General features: G+C 53.8%; 9 protein-coding genes across 9 annotated transcripts; 3 read left to right on the top strand and 6 right to left on the bottom strand.

Moving 5' to 3' along the window:
- Window positions 1-416: 416 nt before the first annotated feature.
- N656DRAFT_785319 (Gpi1-domain-containing protein) lies at window positions 417-3,397 on the bottom strand. The gene is made up of 7 exons (XM_064816353.1): window positions 3,371-3,397; window positions 3,206-3,298; window positions 2,916-3,147; window positions 1,715-2,846; window positions 1,197-1,658; window positions 1,048-1,142; window positions 417-984 (listed from the first exon to the last, which is right to left on the bottom strand). The coding sequence occupies exons 3-7, from the start codon at window positions 3,048-3,050 to the stop codon at window positions 664-666; spliced, it is 2,145 nt and encodes a 714-aa protein (XP_064664981.1). The 5' UTR covers window positions 3,051-3,147; window positions 3,206-3,298; window positions 3,371-3,397; the 3' UTR covers window positions 417-663.
- Window positions 3,082-3,490, bottom strand: N656DRAFT_720165 (phosphatidylinositol glycan, class Q; the record flags this gene model as incomplete). The annotated part of the gene is made up of 3 exons (XM_064812430.1): window positions 3,082-3,147; window positions 3,206-3,298; window positions 3,371-3,490. The coding sequence occupies 3 exons, from the start codon at window positions 3,488-3,490 to the stop codon at window positions 3,082-3,084; spliced, it is 279 nt and encodes a 92-aa protein (XP_064664982.1).
- Window positions 3,491-3,862: 372 nt separating this feature from the next.
- Window positions 3,863-4,621, bottom strand: N656DRAFT_741850 (uncharacterized protein). The gene is made up of 4 exons (XM_064812823.1): window positions 4,361-4,621; window positions 4,266-4,303; window positions 4,124-4,200; window positions 3,863-4,028 (listed from the first exon to the last, which is right to left on the bottom strand). Exons 1-4 carry the CDS (start codon window positions 4,399-4,401, stop codon window positions 3,927-3,929), a joined length of 258 nt encoding a protein of 85 aa, XP_064664983.1. The 5' UTR covers window positions 4,402-4,621; the 3' UTR covers window positions 3,863-3,926.
- Window positions 4,622-4,808: 187 nt separating this feature from the next.
- On the top strand, window positions 4,809-7,928 carry N656DRAFT_512438 (uncharacterized protein). The gene is made up of 5 exons (XM_064809909.1): window positions 4,809-5,280; window positions 5,334-5,545; window positions 5,641-5,974; window positions 6,025-6,215; window positions 6,265-7,928. The coding sequence occupies exons 1-5, from the start codon at window positions 4,918-4,920 to the stop codon at window positions 7,712-7,714; spliced, it is 2,550 nt and encodes an 849-aa protein (XP_064664984.1). The 5' UTR covers window positions 4,809-4,917; the 3' UTR covers window positions 7,715-7,928.
- Window positions 7,693-9,508, bottom strand: N656DRAFT_785321 (vacuolar protease A precursor). The gene is made up of 3 exons (XM_064816354.1): window positions 9,354-9,508; window positions 9,143-9,299; window positions 7,693-9,080 (listed from the first exon to the last, which is right to left on the bottom strand). The coding sequence occupies exons 1-3, from the start codon at window positions 9,450-9,452 to the stop codon at window positions 8,143-8,145; spliced, it is 1,194 nt and encodes a 397-aa protein (XP_064664985.1). The 5' UTR covers window positions 9,453-9,508; the 3' UTR covers window positions 7,693-8,142.
- A 1,003-nt stretch (window positions 9,509-10,511) lies between these two features.
- N656DRAFT_802704 (Prefoldin, subunit 3) lies at window positions 10,512-11,462 on the top strand (the record flags this gene model as incomplete). The annotated part of the gene is made up of 6 exons (XM_064818277.1): window positions 10,512-10,543; window positions 10,596-10,718; window positions 10,813-10,924; window positions 10,997-11,095; window positions 11,162-11,287; window positions 11,343-11,462. 6 exons carry the CDS (start codon window positions 10,512-10,514, stop codon window positions 11,460-11,462), a joined length of 612 nt encoding a protein of 203 aa, XP_064664986.1.
- A 1,139-nt stretch (window positions 11,463-12,601) lies between these two features.
- N656DRAFT_720173 (uncharacterized protein) lies at window positions 12,602-13,797 on the top strand (the record flags this gene model as incomplete). The annotated part of the gene is made up of 4 exons (XM_064812431.1): window positions 12,602-12,784; window positions 12,855-12,904; window positions 12,968-13,091; window positions 13,153-13,797. The coding sequence occupies 4 exons, from the start codon at window positions 12,602-12,604 to the stop codon at window positions 13,795-13,797; spliced, it is 1,002 nt and encodes a 333-aa protein (XP_064664987.1).
- Window positions 13,798-14,240: 443 nt separating this feature from the next.
- Window positions 14,241-15,000, bottom strand: N656DRAFT_763440 (uncharacterized protein; the record flags this gene model as incomplete). Its single annotated transcript, XM_064813296.1, has 2 exons — window positions 14,241-14,759; window positions 14,827-15,000. The coding sequence occupies 2 exons, from the start codon at window positions 14,998-15,000 to the stop codon at window positions 14,241-14,243; spliced, it is 693 nt and encodes a 230-aa protein (XP_064664988.1).
- Window positions 15,001-16,007: 1,007 nt separating this feature from the next.
- On the bottom strand, window positions 16,008-16,991 carry N656DRAFT_513024 (uncharacterized protein). The gene is made up of 3 exons (XM_064809910.1): window positions 16,540-16,991; window positions 16,375-16,445; window positions 16,008-16,293 (listed from the first exon to the last, which is right to left on the bottom strand). The coding sequence occupies exons 1-3, from the start codon at window positions 16,724-16,726 to the stop codon at window positions 16,135-16,137; spliced, it is 417 nt and encodes a 138-aa protein (XP_064664989.1). The 5' UTR covers window positions 16,727-16,991; the 3' UTR covers window positions 16,008-16,134.
- Between the last annotated feature and the right edge of the window lie 1,075 nt (window positions 16,992-18,066).

The following is an 18,066-nucleotide window of genomic DNA, read 5'->3' on the forward strand; positions in this document are numbered from 1 at the left end:
TACACTACATGGTTTTGTTTTGTTCCTTGTCGATGCCTTACAAAATAGTCTTTGTATCCAGGAATCTAACCGATGTGTGGATTGAGTAGGGCAAAGACACTACAACCTAGCCAATACTGAACTTTCCCGGCGGCTGACCATAGCCGATACGCTACCCACGGTTGGTGGAACAAGACATGGATGAGATTCTGCTTGTCACTGCCTGCTTCCCCGCATATTCAGGGGCTCTTCGTCCGTCGAGGAAACACCTCTGAGGTTGCGATCCCGACCTCAAGGGTCTGCAGCTGACCCTCTGGTGACGTCGTACTTCCATGTTCCGATCTGATCTTTGAGTAGGTATTCACGGTATTGCCCACCTTGTTGAGCTAATCTGTGCTAATAGTCCTAACCTCGGCATAAAGCGAAGCTGGCATCTGCACGGGGGTAGCGTCTATTTGCAAGAGATCCCTGTCGATGTATCTCAAGGGGAGTATGTTCTAAGTTTTCAGGAATCACCTCGATTTCCTATATCCCTACTAGCACTAAGAGGGGGGTAGACAGGAGTTAGCTAGAAGGCTATTTCCCTGGCAGCAGATCATCCAACATTAGTCACAGAGACCAGAGCCGTTTCATAAAGTGGAATCACCGTGTCATAAACTATTATTTTCTTTCTATCTGTGATATTCATCCATATCCTCGTGATCTCCCACCGCCATAGTTTGAGGGAAACTTCCTCCCGTTCGCTAGCGCTGGCACATAGACCGGCGGGGAGCTCTTCTTGGTTGCCGGCAACGAGTTGACCGCGTCCCACATCTCCATCACACCCGCTCGCCGAGCTGGGAGCATGCTGTACTGGAGGCTGTAGAGGACCTTCCGGTTCAAAGGAGGGACAAACTTGCCAGTGAGAAGGCACAGCAAGACGCGGGGCGAGAGGTAATGTTTGCGAATGCGGCTCCCCATTTGGAAATATTGGTGGAACATGGCCTTGAAGCTCAGAGGCACAGACTGGAAAGTTGTTAGTTTTCCGTCTCCATCTGAGGTTTTCGATATTCGACAACGGAGACTCGCCTTCAAGTGTATCACAGAAATCGAAGGGGTTTGCGTCGAGTCATTAACGGCATGTCTAAAGTCTTGGGTATCTTGAAGTTCAAAACGAATTCCTCCTGTCAAGCGGTCAGTCCTGGCACCATGAACATCGTTTCGAATCTGAGACAAACCTGGTAACCTCCCAGGGTCCTTGACCCTAAGCATGAGCGCGAAGAGGGGAAAATGATTCAAACAAGAGAGCATCGTGTCGAAAACGGCTTTGAGAGAGATTATGACCATGCGTGCGATGGCGAAATTAAGATAAAAGACGACGACAGTGGGAAGCAAGAAGAAGAGAAGAGTGAATAAAATGGTGCCGACAAGAAGTTGGTCGAGGTCATAATCACACGAGTCTATACGATTCCTCAAAACATTGTGCTTCTTGCCCCTGAACAGGTGGAACAGCGATATTAGGATGTTCAGCTGCCAGTGATAGATCCGGGCCGATGCGAGGTAAAACGAGTAGATGTGGATCGTAAGGATGGAGAGAAGGTCTGAGAAGATGGCTATCGGCATGCTAGCACCGGCGAAGCTGGAAAATCCTATAAACCGGATCATGTGTGGTAGGACCGGGCGTAGAGCCTCGATGCAGCCTATGAGACAGTCAGCGAGGTTCACTTGTAAAAGCATCAAGTGGTTCTCAACTTACTTGACCAGTAATCGATAACCCATAAGAACAGGTCTCCTAGGAAAGCCGCCAGCTCATTGTTCAACTTTAAGCCCGCCGGCCAGCCCATAAGCCAGGAGATGCTACTTTGGAGTGCCTCCACCGTATATTGGGTGAGCAACTTGCTGATCTCCTCCGCGACCCAGCCAGCGTTGTCGATGATGTAGGAACCTAGCGCAATGCCGATGATGACATCGTTCGCAACCAGCCACAAACTATTGTAAAAGCGGATGTAGTCCGGATGGCTCGTCGTCACGCTCTCCCAGTCGTTCTTCCTGAGCCGCAGCGTTACATACTGCATAGGCCAGTAGCAAAACTGTTGAAGCCGGATCTCGACCTGCTGGGCGGTGGCTGAGATATCCTTCAAGGCGGCATTCCTTGGCCGCATCCGCCACTCCAAGATGAGCAAGAGCACCTCGGCGGCGACCCGGTGAGCCATCAATCCCATCACGAACAGGCGCTTGATCACGGGCAGAAGGTAGACGGTGATGATGTCCCATATCCACACCAACATCATGTCTCGCGCCGTTGTTGCCGACTCCACCATCCTCTCTGAGACGCTGAGGCTTCGCTTAGGACGTGTGCCGATACGTGAGACATTCTTCTGGAGTAGCTTCTCAAGCTCCCACGCCCAGTTGATCTGGTTCACGATCTTGGCGAGCGCTCTTTCCTTGGCCGAGGGGACACGCTTGAAAATGGAATGCTTCTTCAGCTTCTCGACAAGTTGCCTTTTCTTTTCCTTTTTCAATCGTTCTTCCTTTTCATCTTCATCCTCGCCGCCATCTGCAACCTCATTCCTGGAGCTGTCATGCTTGTCTGCCAAAGCCAATGAGATGGGGTTTAGCGAGATGTACTGCATTCGCCCGGGAAGAGGTCTTTCAAAGAGAATGATTTGGATGCTGGAAGCTCGAGCGCATGTGACTGCCGGGACTCGACGGCCTTGCCCTGTGGTTACCTGAATCCACGACGGGTCAATGTTGACGGAATCAGGGGCATTGGATAGGCCTAGCACGTGAATCGATGACTGACCGCACAGCTCGTGTATGCGGCTGACGGGATGAGGGGCGTTGCGAAGAAGGGTGCCCAGCTTGAGGGCGGTCTCAACATTTCGCGGCTAGGCACGTGTCAGCAAACTCCGATATAACTCAAAGCCACCTGAAAGCGCTCTGGCTAAGGCACGCACCTCCACCTCTTCCAGAATCGCGAGAACGAAGACGTCCAAGGCCGAGTTCCTCCACCCTACTACTACGCCTCTCAGGTCCGACCGCGGGAGGTCGGCCGGCCAGAACACACGCATCAACCCATCATGCTCTGGCATGACAGACAGCGGGGGCACATCCAGCGACCTCTTAAAAAGATCCCCGCCGTCTCAACTGCTCTCTGGCCGATATACCGGACCCCGTCGACCGTGGATGCTGGGCAGGGTTGATCAGCAGGGATTCGGGCTGGGCAGGCGGGAAAGCATGGTCGTACTAAGTTGGCCTCGCGGGTCGCAAGACGTTCCACGGGGAGGAAGATGACGAGGAACACCAGGCTAAGCACGGCGTAGGCTTTGGCGGCCCGAGACTGCGCGAAGAGCAGGCGCGTGCCTGTTAGAACATGGTTCGATTGCGCGCTTGGTTGAGGGAGTTCTCTTACAACCACTCCGTAGTCCCAGGCAAAGATGGCAAGTTCATACAGGCGGGTAACAAGATCCCATCGAGCGGTGATGTAGCCTGCTACGAAGATGCCGAGGGTCAGGACTGAGAAGGGGTGCATAGATTCGCGTTGTTCGGCTACGGGCTGAGCATTCCGAGATACGACGAGGGCATCTGGTAAGAAGACCTTTTCCTTGATCAATCGTCTAGAAAAAGGAACCACGATGTGGAGTGACGGGAGTAAACCTGTGCCCCGGTGTAGCGTCAAAGTTTCAACGCAATGGAACGAAAGCCGAGACACAGGTGGGGACACACATCGGATGAAGCTTTTCAGAGGTCCAGCGACCCGCCATCAGAATCCAGGGCGTGATCGAGAACCGCCCCACAGCACACCTCGCCAATCGCGTAGATTGCAATCGACGTTACCGTACACATTTCACAGACAGCTGTAACATAAACTTTGTACTGTACAATACATACATAGACATCATCCCGAGATCAACGTGCGATTCTTGAGCCAAAGTTTGTTAATAACGACTCTCCTTAGAACAAGATCATTACTCACATTTCTTTCTCCCCATGAATGTTGCATCGTTCTCTTTGTTGTCCTCCCGCGCTTCTTCCAGCAGCTTGTCTATGCCCCGTTCCTTGAGCGCTCCCTAGTGGTTGGCCCATTAGCTTAGCTCTGGAAATGACGCGCGTCTAACAGACGGCGGCAGGCCTAGGTGGCTTGAATGGTCCGTCGTGTCCTTACCTGTAAGCAATTACTATATTCCTTGAAAAGTGCTGAGCATTCGTTGTTGTCGGCTGTGCCGGCTCCTCGAAGATACTCTGCAGCGATATAAGCAACTTTTTACTTTACTCTCCTAGACCCTCAAGATGAGCCTGGGACTCACTTTCGCTGTACCACTTTAGGAAACATGTGTCATAACGTCTAGCCCATGTTAGTTTGAGCCCAGCTCTTCCCAGAGAAAGACTTCGATTAACTCACTCCTTTACCTCGTTGCATTCTTTTGCGAGTGACTGTGACATGTCAAATGTCTTGGCTGTTATAAGACTGGGCAGATATCTTTCTGATATTCTTTCAGTCGCAGTTTGATGCTGCCCAAGCTCAAGTTTCTAGGACTCCACGCCACTCGCTCCTGCGTATTGACTTTGCAGTTGGCTTTAGGATGTGATGGGAGGGATTCTTTAGCAATAATCCGAGGTTGGATAGAATCGTCCAAAAGGAATTTGGAGTGTTTATGATCTGATGGTGCATGTCGGCTTCATCAACCGGACCATTCAGGGCATTCTTATCTTATCGAGTACTCCATATTCGTTTATCTCCACCGACATGTTACGGTAAGAATCCAAAAAGACATTGCGCGTAAAATAAAACTTTCAATTGCCTAGCGGCATATGGTGCGTCAGGCCCGCTTGGCCAAGACAAAGCGACGCTCGGAAAAGTTCCTGAACATTGAAAAGTACCTACACCTGCTGTGGCATGCGCTGAGCTCCCCTCCCCCCAGCGCCCGCGCAAGACACACGGATTGCAGAGCTGTCACCATGGATCCATCACAGGATTTTAAGGCTCTGCGAGAAGGCGTTCAAGCTGCGCTGGTGACAGTCACGCGATCGGTGAATGGGCTAGCCAGCGAGGACCTTCACTTTCAGCGGACAGTACATCCACCGGTTGCGCGCCGGCTTGACCAGCAGACAGATCGCTTGCTGCAGTTGGCAAGTGGTCTCCTCAAATCGGCTGGGAAACTGACCGGCCAGCAAACAAGTCAGCTGGAGGATGTCGACGACATCGAGATACAGTGGAGACCCGTGGTGGATGTTATCGACTCGCTGTTGGAGAAAGCCGACACCTGCCTCGACGAGTACACCGGCTTGGTCAAGCGAAAGGACGCGCCAACGTATGACTCCGTATGCGCACGCACATCATCGACTTCTATAGGCTGAGACTAACCTTTTTCCAGGGCCGTGATGCTAAACGTTCGAAGCCAACTTCCGACAGACTGGAATGGTCCCTGAAGCGTGCAAACATTCTCAAGCCCCAAAATGCCTTCGAGAGGAAGATCGACAACCTCGATCCTGAGCCATGGAAGCCCTTGTTAACAAACAAGCCTCACGCCAAAGTACCCCTAGAGGAGAGTTTGACGACCTTTGCGGACCCGAATCAGAACTTGCAGTACGTGTCCCCGCCTCCTTGTCCCTTGATACAACTGAGATGGAGAGGAGGGCAGCCATGAAGGTTGCTTAATCACTGTGCTAATTGGAACGTAGATATAAGCACCCTTATGAACCCGAGATTCTCAGCATGCAGTATCCCAAGGAAGTTTTCGAGCCCTGCGAGCCAGTCAAGTATCTCCCAATCGAGTCAAAAAAGGCTGTCTGGGTCGATACCTACGAAGGCGTCTTGGAAATGCTAGAAGAGCTGAAGAAGGCAACCGAGATCGCAGTTGACCTGGAACACCATGATTACAGGTCGTACCAGGGCCTTCTGTCCTTAATGCAGATCAGCACAAGGGAAAAAGATTGGATAATCGACACCCTGGTACCTTGGAGACACAAGCTTGAGGTCCTCAACGATGTCTTTGCCGATCCAAAAATCGTCAAAGTGAGCAATGAACGGTTCTCACAGTAATGCGTGTTGCTAACAGCGCTCAGGTACTTCACGGCGCCTTCATGGACGTCATCTGGCTTCAGCGGGATCTCGGTCTGTATCTAGTGGGGCTTTTTGATACATATTATGCCTGCGACGCCCTCAACTATCCAGGCAAGAGCCTGGCCTTCCTTCTAAAGAAGTTCGCCGACTTTGATGCGGACAAGAAGTACCAACTGGCAGACTGGCGGATCCGGTAAGCCTGAGCGACCCCCTGACAGATACTTGACTGACCAATTTCCCAGGCCGCTCCCGGACGAGATGTTCTACTATGCGCGGTCCGACACACATTATCTGCTCTACATCTACGACATGCTGCGCAACGAGCTGGCCGAGCTTGGGAAGTACCACCCTAACGGAAAGCCCATCGATCGGGTTCTTGCAAAGTCCCGAGAGGTGGCTTTGCAGCGCTATGAGTACCCTCTTTGTGACCTCGAAATGGGCGCCGGCAGCCGTGGATGGTTCAATACGTTGGTCAAAGCACCGACACTTTACAACGGTGAGCAATTTGCAGTATACAAAGCCGTGCACAAGTGGCGCGACGATCTAGCCCGCCGCGAGGACGAGAGCCCGTACTTTTTCATGACTCAACAAGTGCTCTCGGATATCGCGCGCATCATACCAACTGACAAGAAGGCTTTATGGACCCTTCTTGACTCACAAGCTCGCGGTCTCAAGGCTCACCTCGACTCTCTGTTCGACGTCATCCAAGAGGCCAAAGCCAAGGGGGCAAATGGCCCGACTATGTTGCAGTTCTTTGAGCAGTCATCTACTGCTGCGGCCGGTCAGACCCCGTTAGGAGACTCCTCAGCTAAAGTCAGCGTACACGTGGACGGCGAGCCCCTGAGCATCCAGGAACTGAAGAGCGAGCATTCCCAGTTATGGGGCAGCATGGCTCTCAGCTCGGCTTGGGATGGGTCCATACGGACTGATACCCTGGATGAGCAGGTGGAGATTCCGTTCCCCTACTCCGAGGTCACCTTCAGTATCCTCGGTGCAGAGGAGGAAATTCAACCGTCTCAGAAAGTCGCAGAGGAGCCCGATGCGGCAGCCACATCCGCTAGGGAGGAGGAGCCCGAGTTCACGCTCAAGGGCGGACGGAAGCGCAAAGCCAGAGAAGCTGAGCTCGAGCCCGAGTCGGAGCCGGAGTCGGAACCGGGGCAGCAGCAACCCAGTTCTGGCGGTGACGCTTCCGAACGGGATGACGCGGAAATGGGCGGAACTTCGGCGGCTGCAAGTCCGTCCGCGAGCGACGACAAGGCCTCCGATGAAGCCCACAAAAAGCCGAAACAGAAGCTGATTAGAGAGGAACTGGAGGCCCTGCGCAAGCAGGGCAAAGAAGCTGGGAGGGAACTGATTCGACTCAAGCGAGAGGAGAGGGCTGCCAAGAAGGCCGCTTGCGAGCAGAAAAGGCTGGAGAAGCAGCAGAAGAAACAGCAGAAGCAGCAGCAACAGCAGGCGTCAGGCGCGTCTGTTGAGGAGGGAGAGCAGCAGTTTGACTACAGCAAGGCCCAGTCTGTCTTGCACGCGCCCAGGGATGCTGGTGGTGGTGGTGGTGGTGGTGGTGCCGCCAACGGCACCAAGGGCCGCAAGGCCGCCTTTGATCCATACACGAAAAAGTCCGGTGATGCGCCACAGGGCGCCAGGAAGATGAATTATGAAAAAGGCGGACGGACGGCCACTTTTAAGAGCTGAGGCGCCCAACGCATATCATCCTTGCGTCAAGCCTCACTCGGGGATCACTACCTGTACTTTTCTGTCACGGTTACCCTATGTACTGGATAGAATCACTCTCTGGGATGGGATAGATACCCCTCGAAAGGAGAAAGGCTCAGGCCTTGCCATTTTACATAGGAACCTAGTATTGATTCAGACATGAAGGAACATGACTGGCGTAGTTATTCTAATCCCCATTCTCCGGCTCCTGTGATATTCGGGCCCGGACTCAAGTTGAGCAATTTCATCACACAAACACCAGAAAAGTAAGAGGATGAGTAGTTAAGGATTTGCATCGTAGAGTACAATGAATGCGGAAACAAGAGACAAAAAAGACGTGTACTCAAGCCTGTCCCACAGTAACCCCCTTTACCCAGGCATTCCACAATCTGGATTCTTAACAGCGTTCATTTCGCCGCCTCAGCAATCCCAACGGTGCCGGCTCCGAGGTCGTAGATGGTGTAATACCTGCGAAGGAATGCATCACCCAGGATGGCAAGGGGCCCGGTAGGCGCAGGGAAGTCCATGCCAAAGAAGGTGGAAATGCAGCTACCGCTGACTTCGAGGACGTAGTCATAGGGGCTGAGCGTGAAGTTGTAACCCGCCAGGTTGAATGAGACGTCCTTGAGCGAGTCCCGCTTGTTGCAGTCAATTGCGTACTGCCCGGCGTAGTTCTTCTTGGCTCCAATCTGGGCATTGAGCATCTCGGCGAGCTGGCTCGGCAATGCGTTGAGCGAGGTGCCGGTGTCCAGAATGACGCCCGTGTTCTCGAGCTCGGCGGTGTCATCGCCATAAGAGATGGAGTTGAAGTCCACCTCCCAGTAGGCCTTCCGCCTCAGCGGGATGGTGGTGATCTTGCCCTTGTACCTGGCCTTATCCACGCCGCCAAAGACAACCTCGGACTCGCCATCAGTGTCGGATAGGTAGAAAGCAAACACTGGCTCGTCGATGAGCTTCTGCTCGACCATCTTGTAGAACGGGGGAACAATCCCGTTGACCGAAATCCGGTCGAAACCAAGGCCAAGAATGCCGTCGAAGCGGCCAAAAGCAAAGGCCAAGCCTGGCTCGTTGGTCGCCTCGGCAAAGTCCTGACCTTTGATGGTGATGTCCCCGATGGTCATAGTGTCCTGGGACACGAAACCGCTCAGACTTCCTGAACCGTACTTAATCTCGAAGGAAGATCCGTTTGCCTTGTAGGTAGACGAGGCTGACGAGTCGTACTTGTTGTGCAGATAGCAAGCGATGGAGCCGCATTCCACGGATGGGACCCACAGGTTGGAGCTACCCGTGTCCAGCACCACCTTGAAGCTCTGAGGAGGAGTACCTAGCGTAATTTCAGAGAAATCTGCAGTAACCGTTAGTCCAAGTCTGCTAGAACACGTCGACGCCGGCACATGATGCACGTACATTGAGCGTTCATGAAGTTGGAAATGGGAACTGGGTGGTTGCCTTGGACGTCGGCAACCATGCCTTTGAACATGGCGTCGGCATGGGATTTCTGGGGTCGGATTCCCATGTACTTTTGGCCTAGATGCTCGAGCTGGGTCTCGACGGGAACCGACTCCTAGAAGCAGCGATAAGCAAGAAATCAGGCGCTCCCGGAAAAGAGTCAACTTACAAGCTGCTCAGCGAGGGGAACCTTCTTGAGCTTGAGCTTGTGGACTGCGCCTTGGGCGGAGCCGAGCAGCACAGCTGCGGTCAGCAGAGCACCCTTCATGATGGGCAGCTCTACGGTCGACGGATGTGGCGGGAAAGCGAAGATAAGGAATGTAAGGCGATAAGCCGAGTAGCAAAGGCGGATTCACTGTTGCGGCCGATGATGCCGACGGTGATGAAAGGGGTGAGGTCGATGGAAGAAACGATGGAGTTAGGCAGGTGAAGGATGACGGAGAGCTCAGCTTGTGTTTTGGAGAAACCCCGGATTGTTATGCTGCGGGAGGAGAGGCGCCTCCCGGTTGGGGTATGATTACGTAGGGACGCAGCGGATGCAGGCACGAGGCACCAGCTCCATTCAGCCTAGGTCCAGTAACGGTACTGTGCTGGACACTGTATAGACTTACACGGCACGAGTCACCACGTGCAACATTCGTCAGCAACACAACACATTACACAACACAGGTGACAGGGTGGCTGGGACGGAAGATACAAATGGCTCTTCTGTCAGCCCAGCATAGACAGAAACCACAACATATCAGCTCCGCGTTCATGAAATTTGATGCATACATATTATACATCGGAAAACATCGCCATGGTCCACACTCGAACCATGGATGCGCTATCAATCAAGCTCCACCGGCCTGTCATGCGCAGCAGCCTCCACGGAGTAAGGCGGACCTAGTACTACCTGTAAGTAAGTGTATATCATACAATGCTGGTATGTAGATGAGCTAGGCTACTACGTAGAAGACGATGATGGATGAATCTGATCTTAAGGAGTACAGATACTGCAAAGGCTGCCACCGACGTCTGACGTCTGGAGTGCAAGGTCGTTTCCCAACTGACCCCACAAATGCGTTGTCGCTCAAGGTACAAATACGTACTACGATTTCGAGTAGTGCGTAAGTACGTGTATTGTACGATACAGTAACGCGCGTTGCGGACTGTATTTTACTTACATCAGTGACATGTCCACCCCAGGCCGCTACGACCCCGCCATGAATTTTTGCCCGGTGAGCTGTCAAATGAGCAACTCAACCAAGCTGGAAAATCTGCCGCCATCCCGTCGCCTCTGGGAAACTGTCTGTCGCTGCCGCAACATGTGAAGGATTGGTCTAAGATGGCAAGTCAAGGAAAAGAACCAGCAACGAAGTAAGTTTCTCTATGTCACAGTTCACGAGGTCGTAAGAGCTGACGAACGTAGGGTTGCTCCAGGCTCTAACCCTCGAGGTATTCCATATGCGCCGTTCGTCGACAAGGTTGAGGACTATGTCTCATCACGTGCCGACGTCGAGCCGACCCTCAGGAGCTTTCAGGAAATGATTGCGTGAGTTCCTCGCCCGGGATTTCGTGGCTTCCAGGGGCAAGCCTTGAAGTGGTGGATGGTATCCCGGCTGATACCTTGTTTCGGGATGAGCCAGGAAGTACCAGTTCATGGAACAGAATCTACAGAGGAGAGTGATAGGGCTGAAAGATAAGCTGCCGGATATTCAGAAGACTCTGGATACGGTGCGCTTTCTGAAAATGAGGCCGGTAAGCTTGACCCAACTCCTGCCGAGCTGTGGACAAGCGAACAATGCTTATTCGAAGCCTTTATGAGGGCAGGCCGAGTCGGACCCGATCGAGACGACTTTCGAGCTAAACGAGACGCTTTACGCGAAGGCTCAAATACCGCCGACAGATGAGGTCTACTTGTGGCTTGGGGTTCGGTCTTTCCCATCTCGCTGTTGCATTTGGCGCTGAGGATTTCGATTGCTGATATGTGGTTAGGCCAATGTAATGCTGTCATATCCTATCGATGAGGCCGAGACGCTGCTTGAATCAAAGCTTCAGGCCGCGAAGCAGAGTCTGTCAAACTGCCTAGAGGACCTGGACTTCTTAAGGGAGCAAATCACGGTAATGCCCTACCCCGATCTCGTCTTCGTCCTGCAGCTGTTACTGACTACCGAAGACCATGGAGGTGGCAGTCGCCAGGGTATACAACTGGGATGTGGTACAGAAACGCAAGGACAAAGAAGAGGAGGATAAGCGCACAGGGAAGGGCGTTGAGAAACCTCCTTCAGGAGGTTGAGTCCTTCATTGGACGTTAACATGGTCGACTCTCCCAGAGATGCCAATATTATCGACGGCCCACCCTATTCTACCGTCTTTCCAATACCATCAAGCGGGCATGCATTGTCATTCCACCCTAACTCAATCCTGTCGACAGGCGCGGTTTCCTTAAGAGAACGGAGTCCTAAGCATGCGGAAGACACACCAACGATTGAGGCATTGCCGCCGCCAACGAAGGTATTGTACTCCAGTAGTGGAGGACAAAGCAGGAAGTTGGGAAGAAGCAGTCAAGGCGTCCCTCGAGATGTTAGTAGTACCTAGACAATCAACGAATATAGTGTGCATGCAAGATGGCAACGGCATGTGCACTTCATATAGAATGCTGCGAACTTTGCGGCTTTCATGTTGGCGATTGGTACCAGCCGGCCACCTGAGGGTGGCATATGCGACGGAGACTTGAATTTAGCACTCACCTGGCGGCCCGGGCTGCAACCCGTTCGTGCGGTACCACACCAACAAATTGCCTTCTTAGACTTGACCTCATTGTCAGATACGGCCGGTCTGGTAGCCATGTGGCTGCATGTTCAAGATGGAAACTCAATGTTCGGATGAAGGGCTTCAAAAGCAGGTGACATTAGAGCTGCTGTACTCCGTACTAATGAGCTGTACAGTACTGTAAGGTGTATGTATGTATCATGTACACTACATGCGGTACTGTATGTACATACATACATACAGCACCTATTCGTACAATACACACATCCTGCTGTTGGCCCAGGACTCTGGCTGGATGTGGGGCTCCATTGCCCCGCTGACGCCGCTGAGTTGCTCCTGTGAGTGAAGTGATTGCCGCAGTCGTTGCCCCAGCCGCCAATGACGAAAATCCACAGCGGGCTAGGCCCCTGGCCATTTCAGGCACTTCGTCAACCTCAATACCAAGTCCGCCTTTTCCCGTGCACCTCAACCATTTCGCTTGCCACAACCATCTCGGTCTTTGCGAGTCCATATCCACATATCCACAAACTTGTGGAGCCGTGCTCTCATCCCTTTTGTCTCCAGATCCTCAGGAAACGTGGTATCTAAAGTGTGTCCAACAATCCGAGAACTGAGCATAACCGAGCCCGCATAACTCGACAGGACGGGAACCGAAGAGACATAATGGCACCTACACCGCTGGAGCTCGATCCCAAATATGACGACTATGATTTCCCGACCGCAGCACCTGAACCCCAGGATGGGCACCCCGGCTATCTGACCCCCCAGCAGCAGGCTCAGGTGGCCCAGCTGCGGTTGATGCTCGAAGCCGAGGGCTACACGAAACGTCTAGACACGCTGACGCTGGTACCGCACACCTCTCTTTGAGAATGCAAGCGTGCCATGAGGGACCGCTGCTGACTGAGACTTGGGATAGTTGCGCTTTCTGCGCGCTCGCAAGTTTGACGTCGAACTTGCCAAGAAGATGTGAGTATGGTGTCTAGCCGATGACGGCTATCCTAGATATCGGGAATGCTTAACAACCCTCAGGTTCGTCGAATGCGAGAAGTGGCGGCAAGAAATCAAGCTGGACGAGACAGTGCCGAACTGGGACTACCCCGAGAAGAAGGAGATGTTCAAGTACTATCCCCAGTACTACCACAAGACTGACAAGGTGCGGCTTCCTGCCCTCCCTTATGCTTAGTCCCTTCGTCGGCTAACACTTCGTGAAATAGGATGGTCGTCCCGTTTACATCGAGCAGCTCGGGGGTATCGACCTGAACGCCATGTACAAGATCACGACGGCGGAGCGTATGCTGATGAACCTCGCGGTCGAGTACGAGCGGGTGGCGGACCCGCGGTTGCCTGCGTGCAGCCGCAAGGCCGGATGCCTACTCGAGACCTGCTGCACCATCATGGACCTCAAGGGAGTGGGCCTGGCCAAGGCGCCTCAAGTGTACAGCTACGTCAAGCAGGCGAGCGCAATGAGCCAAAACTACTACCCTGAGCGTCTGGGGAAATTGTACATTATCAACGCGCCCTGGGGCTTTAGCACGGTTTGGGGTGCCATCAAGGGGTGGCTGGACCCCGTCACGGTGCAGAAGATCCACGTACTTGGCAGCGGCTATCAAAAGGAGCTGCTAAAACAGGTGCCCGCCGAGAACTTACCCAAGCAGTTTGGCGGCACCTGCGAGTGCCCAGGTGGTTGCGAGCTCAGCGATATGGGTCCCTGGCACGAACCGGAATGGGCACGACCGGCCAAATGGGAGAAGAAGGCTGATGCCGCCAAGGAGGGTGCTGATGCCAGCGTGGCCGCTCCCGTGCCCACTGCTACCGAGGTCAACGAGACAGCTGGCGCTCCCGCTCCGGCCGCCGCATAGAGGAAGTCGACGTCAGAGTCGGATTCCCATCTTCGAATTATATTGTCTGTGGCTTTTACTGGGACTGGAAGGATTTATCCTCGAAAGGCATTGGGAGCATGGGGTTAGCATGCCTAGCCAGCTCTGGCGCTGTGGTATCATAATGGAGGGACTGAACAAGCTGTTGGCTCTCCAGGGTGCTGTGACGCGCAGCATGGGTACATTTGAATCACTGCGTCATAAATTTTTTCCGCATGGATACACAATAGACTCCTTGCATTTTGGGTATTCCGCTGACTCCACTGAATCCCTTCAAGCATTGCCTCATGCCGGCCACCACACCATGCAAATACAGAAGATACCAACCATCTAGCTCACGGTACCCAACCAGCGCCAGACTCCATTATCCATTATCCCTTGTCCCATACCCAGCATCAATTCCCCTCCCTCCTCCAACACAAACCCTACCTTCGACCCCCAGTGCTAGTAGCCACATACCCAGCCGCCACCCTCGCCCTCTCCATCTTGGCCACGGCGGCCGGCATGTCCCGTTTTAACCTCTCCAAGCCCGCAACGGCATCCTTGAACCTCCCTTCCACGTCCCGCTGCCGGTCCAGGTCGCCCATGCCCTCGAGCGCCTTGCGTCCGGCGGCCGCCGCGTCCTCTTCAATCCGCCCCCGCGCGGCCTCGAGGGCCGCCTCGTCGGCCGCTATCCCCTCTCGCGTGGCGTCGGCCCACCGCGCCGCCGTCGCGCCCGGCACCCGCCGCTTGAGCTGCGCAATGGACCGCAGCAGGTCCTCCTCCTGGGCGACCAGCTCCTCGATTCGGTCGCGCTTGCGCGCGTCGAAGGGCTCGTACTCCTCAATGACTTCCTGCTGTTGTGGTTGGGTGAGGCCGTGGGAGGAGAGGAATTGGGACGGATCGACGGGCAGGCCGTTGATTGTCAGGTTCGGGGCGGCGAGCGTGAATGTAGTTACGATGTACTGTAGCAAGGGGTTAGTTCGAGTTCATTGGGGAGCTGGAGAGTTTGATAAAGAGTAAGATGCGTACGTCGTTCACGAGCTGCTCGATGCGGTTGCGCAACTCGTCCTCTTCTTGGCCGTCCTCCACAGGCGGGAAGGCTTCGTTGATGTTCTCTGCAGCGGCGCGCCGGACGTTGTCGATGAGGTAGATGAAGTCTTCGGGCGATTGGAGCTCGATCGGGCGATGGGCTGCTGAGTCCATCGCGGGGTGACTGGCTTTTTGGGCTTTCGGGGGATCTTGGTTGTTGCTAATAGAAGCGAGGGCTTGTTGCTAGAGCGTGGTTGGGTATCTGATTGCCGTGGTGTGGACAGAGGAGCAATTGTGCATCGAGTTCGTCCACTCATTGTGATACTACACGTTATCGCGTCGCCATCAACGAGTGTAAACACCTTATCGATAACAGCGTGCTTTTCAGCCTTCTCTGTAGCGGGACCGAGCGGGGCAAGCTAGCCGCGCTAGTAAGGCCTGGTGGGGTTCGGCTATGTAACTGCCCTGATCAACGACAAGTCATTACGGTCGGCCCGGTTTTATCGGCGGAGGCCGCATTGCCGGTGTGACGGCGTCCCTACCAAAGTCGAAGAGACAAGGCTGCCTCCGTTGGCCAAACATATGGGACACGGCCAGAACGGGAACAATTCCACGACAGAATGTAAGATTGCAGATAGAATCGAAGAATGCACAGCGTCACTCGCTCAACGTTGTACCAGCTCCGACCGTCCATGCAGAGCTTACTGAGCACAGTTTCGACCTGAATAAGCTACCACCAATTGACCGCGCTACCATACATTGTAGCCCCAAGACAGCTGTTCCTGTCATGTTAACAAGATCACAACATTCAAAACAGGCTTGGTTTATGGAGCTCTAGCGTAAGCTATACTGCGAGGAACGGAGATGCCAAACCACTCTGTTCCGAAGGAGTCGAGAGCACCCAAAATCCAACTCCCCTTTGACATGACATGAATGATAGCCCCTCAATCCCGAAGAAGTTGAAACTCCAAACCCTACCCTTGAGCACCATAACGCTGTATGCCTTTCCGGGTGAAACTAAAAGGAAAGAAGGAAACCAAAGCAACCCCGTCATTTGCCAGCAGCGGATACAAATGTACTCGTGGTTTCTCTCAAAAGAACCCGCAACCCCCGGTAAAACTGCGTTTTGGGGTGGGCAAAAGATAACAATGTAAAATCACAGTCAGCTCCCAACGCCAGGTTTCTCCGATCAGCCATATCGAGGCTTCTTGTGAAGCGAAACAGGTCCAGTAACCCCTCCCGGTGAAACCGAGCTGATATACAACTGTATGGGATACAGTCTGTCCGTTCCACTCGTTTGCGTTTCGTTTATTGCGGCATCATCTTGCGAATCTCTTCGTCGCTAAGGTAGATCTCGTGCACCGGGTCGCGGCGCTGGTCGAGCGGTACATAGTCGTAGTCGCCGAACGATGGGAGGAAAATCTCAGGGTTCCATACAAAGCCTTGGCCAGACGAGAGGTAGGTGACCTGGCAACCATAGGTTGTGAGCAACAAGTCGAGCAGCTGGGCAGGCAGTAGAACGCCAAGCCCGCAGCGGGACAGACTTACCAGCCTCATGGGTCCGTCAGGATCGTCACCAATCTTGATGGTGGTGCACTCCTGCTTAGCAAAGGCCGAGCCTAGCGGGCGAGGGGTTAGCCGGTGAAGCACGGACGGTGTCCCGTCGATACGGAAGTGAGAGACGGAAGTGACGGGAGGCGGAACTAGACTGACTAAGTAGACTCGGCCGCCTAGTGTGCAGCATCTTCTGCTTTTGGGCGGCCCGAGACGACGCATTGGAAGAAGGCTCCGGGGTGCTTGGGGAGCTCGAGTAGGACGACGGCGACGAGCCGGCATCGGCCTGAGGTCGCTGCCGACGGCGCTGATCGGGAATAGTGATGGAAGACGGCATGTTATCCATCGCGACGGTGACAGATGGAGGAGACCAAGTCTCAACACCTCAAAGACGGCCTGACGTTTGAGTATAGGGGAGAGCGGTGGCGTGAGTCGAAGAGCTACTGCTGCCGGGAGGACGTGCAGAGCTGCAGATAGGAAATGACCATGAATCCAGCAAGGTGAAATGAATCGAAGCCTCGGGCGAGGCCAGGACAGCAAAAAGCGGCGGAGGGTGAGTACGGCTTGGCTCGCGGGGAACGACGGTTGGGAAGAGGCGGCGTGGACAAGTCAAGGGCGGGAGGAATAGATGAGTAGAAGGATGGATGGTAGCACTAGTGGCAGGCTGAAGGCTGGCAGGCAAGGAGGGAGGTAGTGTACAGTACGCTAACCACTGTAGGCAGGGTCTGGCAGGCAGAGTGATTGCAATGGAGTGGATGGACTCCCAGCTGCTCGACTCACTAAGTTAACGTTTAGGTTGAAAGGGGAGCAATTGTACTAGCCAGCGACGAATCGATTGTGGCTAACTTAACGTTAATAGTGAACTATTTACACTTAGGGTCGGCATGGAGAAATGCAATGATGGAAGGCACAACGGTTGGGGCCAACTGACGCAGGCGATCCATCCATTCAATCCACATGGCACTCCATGGCGCCATTGGCTTTGTCGTTGGGCCCCGAACCCGCTGCATCTCTTGAGGGGTGGATTCGTGGCTACGATGATTGCAGTTACAGCTCACACCAGCATCATCTGATATGGGGCATTTTGAGGGAGCTCGGGCGAAGTCGCTTCACTATGATGGAGCTGCAGGAGCTGCTCTGTATATTGGTAAGGCTACGTGGGACGGTCGAGAACGGTCTTGGCCATCAAGGTCGGCAGAAAGGTAGCAGCATGCTGCCCCTCTGTGGGGAAGCAACTCCAGCCTTTTCTCCGTGCCATCCATTAGGTTCCCCTGGTGTAGGAGTTTTCCCTCTGCATTGCGAATACAGGAGGAAACATCAAACTAAATAGTCGTTTCTATATAGCAAATCCGGCCGGAACAGACGGACCCTCGGAGCCTTTTGACTACTAGTACTGTATATCATAGTCGGAACCGCACAGTGCTTCGTTGCGGTGACGGAGTTGACTCAACCAATCCTTGCCATGGATCCCTGACAGCAAGAAGAAGTGGGGCAACTTCCCCCACGGCCCAAGCACAGACCACTGGAGCGGTTCGCCTCGCCTACCTTACCTTATCATAGCGCCAAGCCCAAGGCTATCGAGACTTAAGAACCTACACCGTAGAGTGGGCCAAACCTCAGGCTCCAGTGGATGACGAGACACTCCGCCAAGCCAAGACTGCCCGACCTGCATGGCATCCATCCACC

This window comes from Canariomyces notabilis (genome assembly GCF_033297395.1).
Source record: "Canariomyces notabilis strain CBS 508.74 unplaced genomic scaffold N656scaffold_43, whole genome shotgun sequence".
NCBI lineage: Eukaryota > Fungi > Ascomycota > Sordariomycetes > Sordariales > Chaetomiaceae > Canariomyces > Canariomyces notabilis.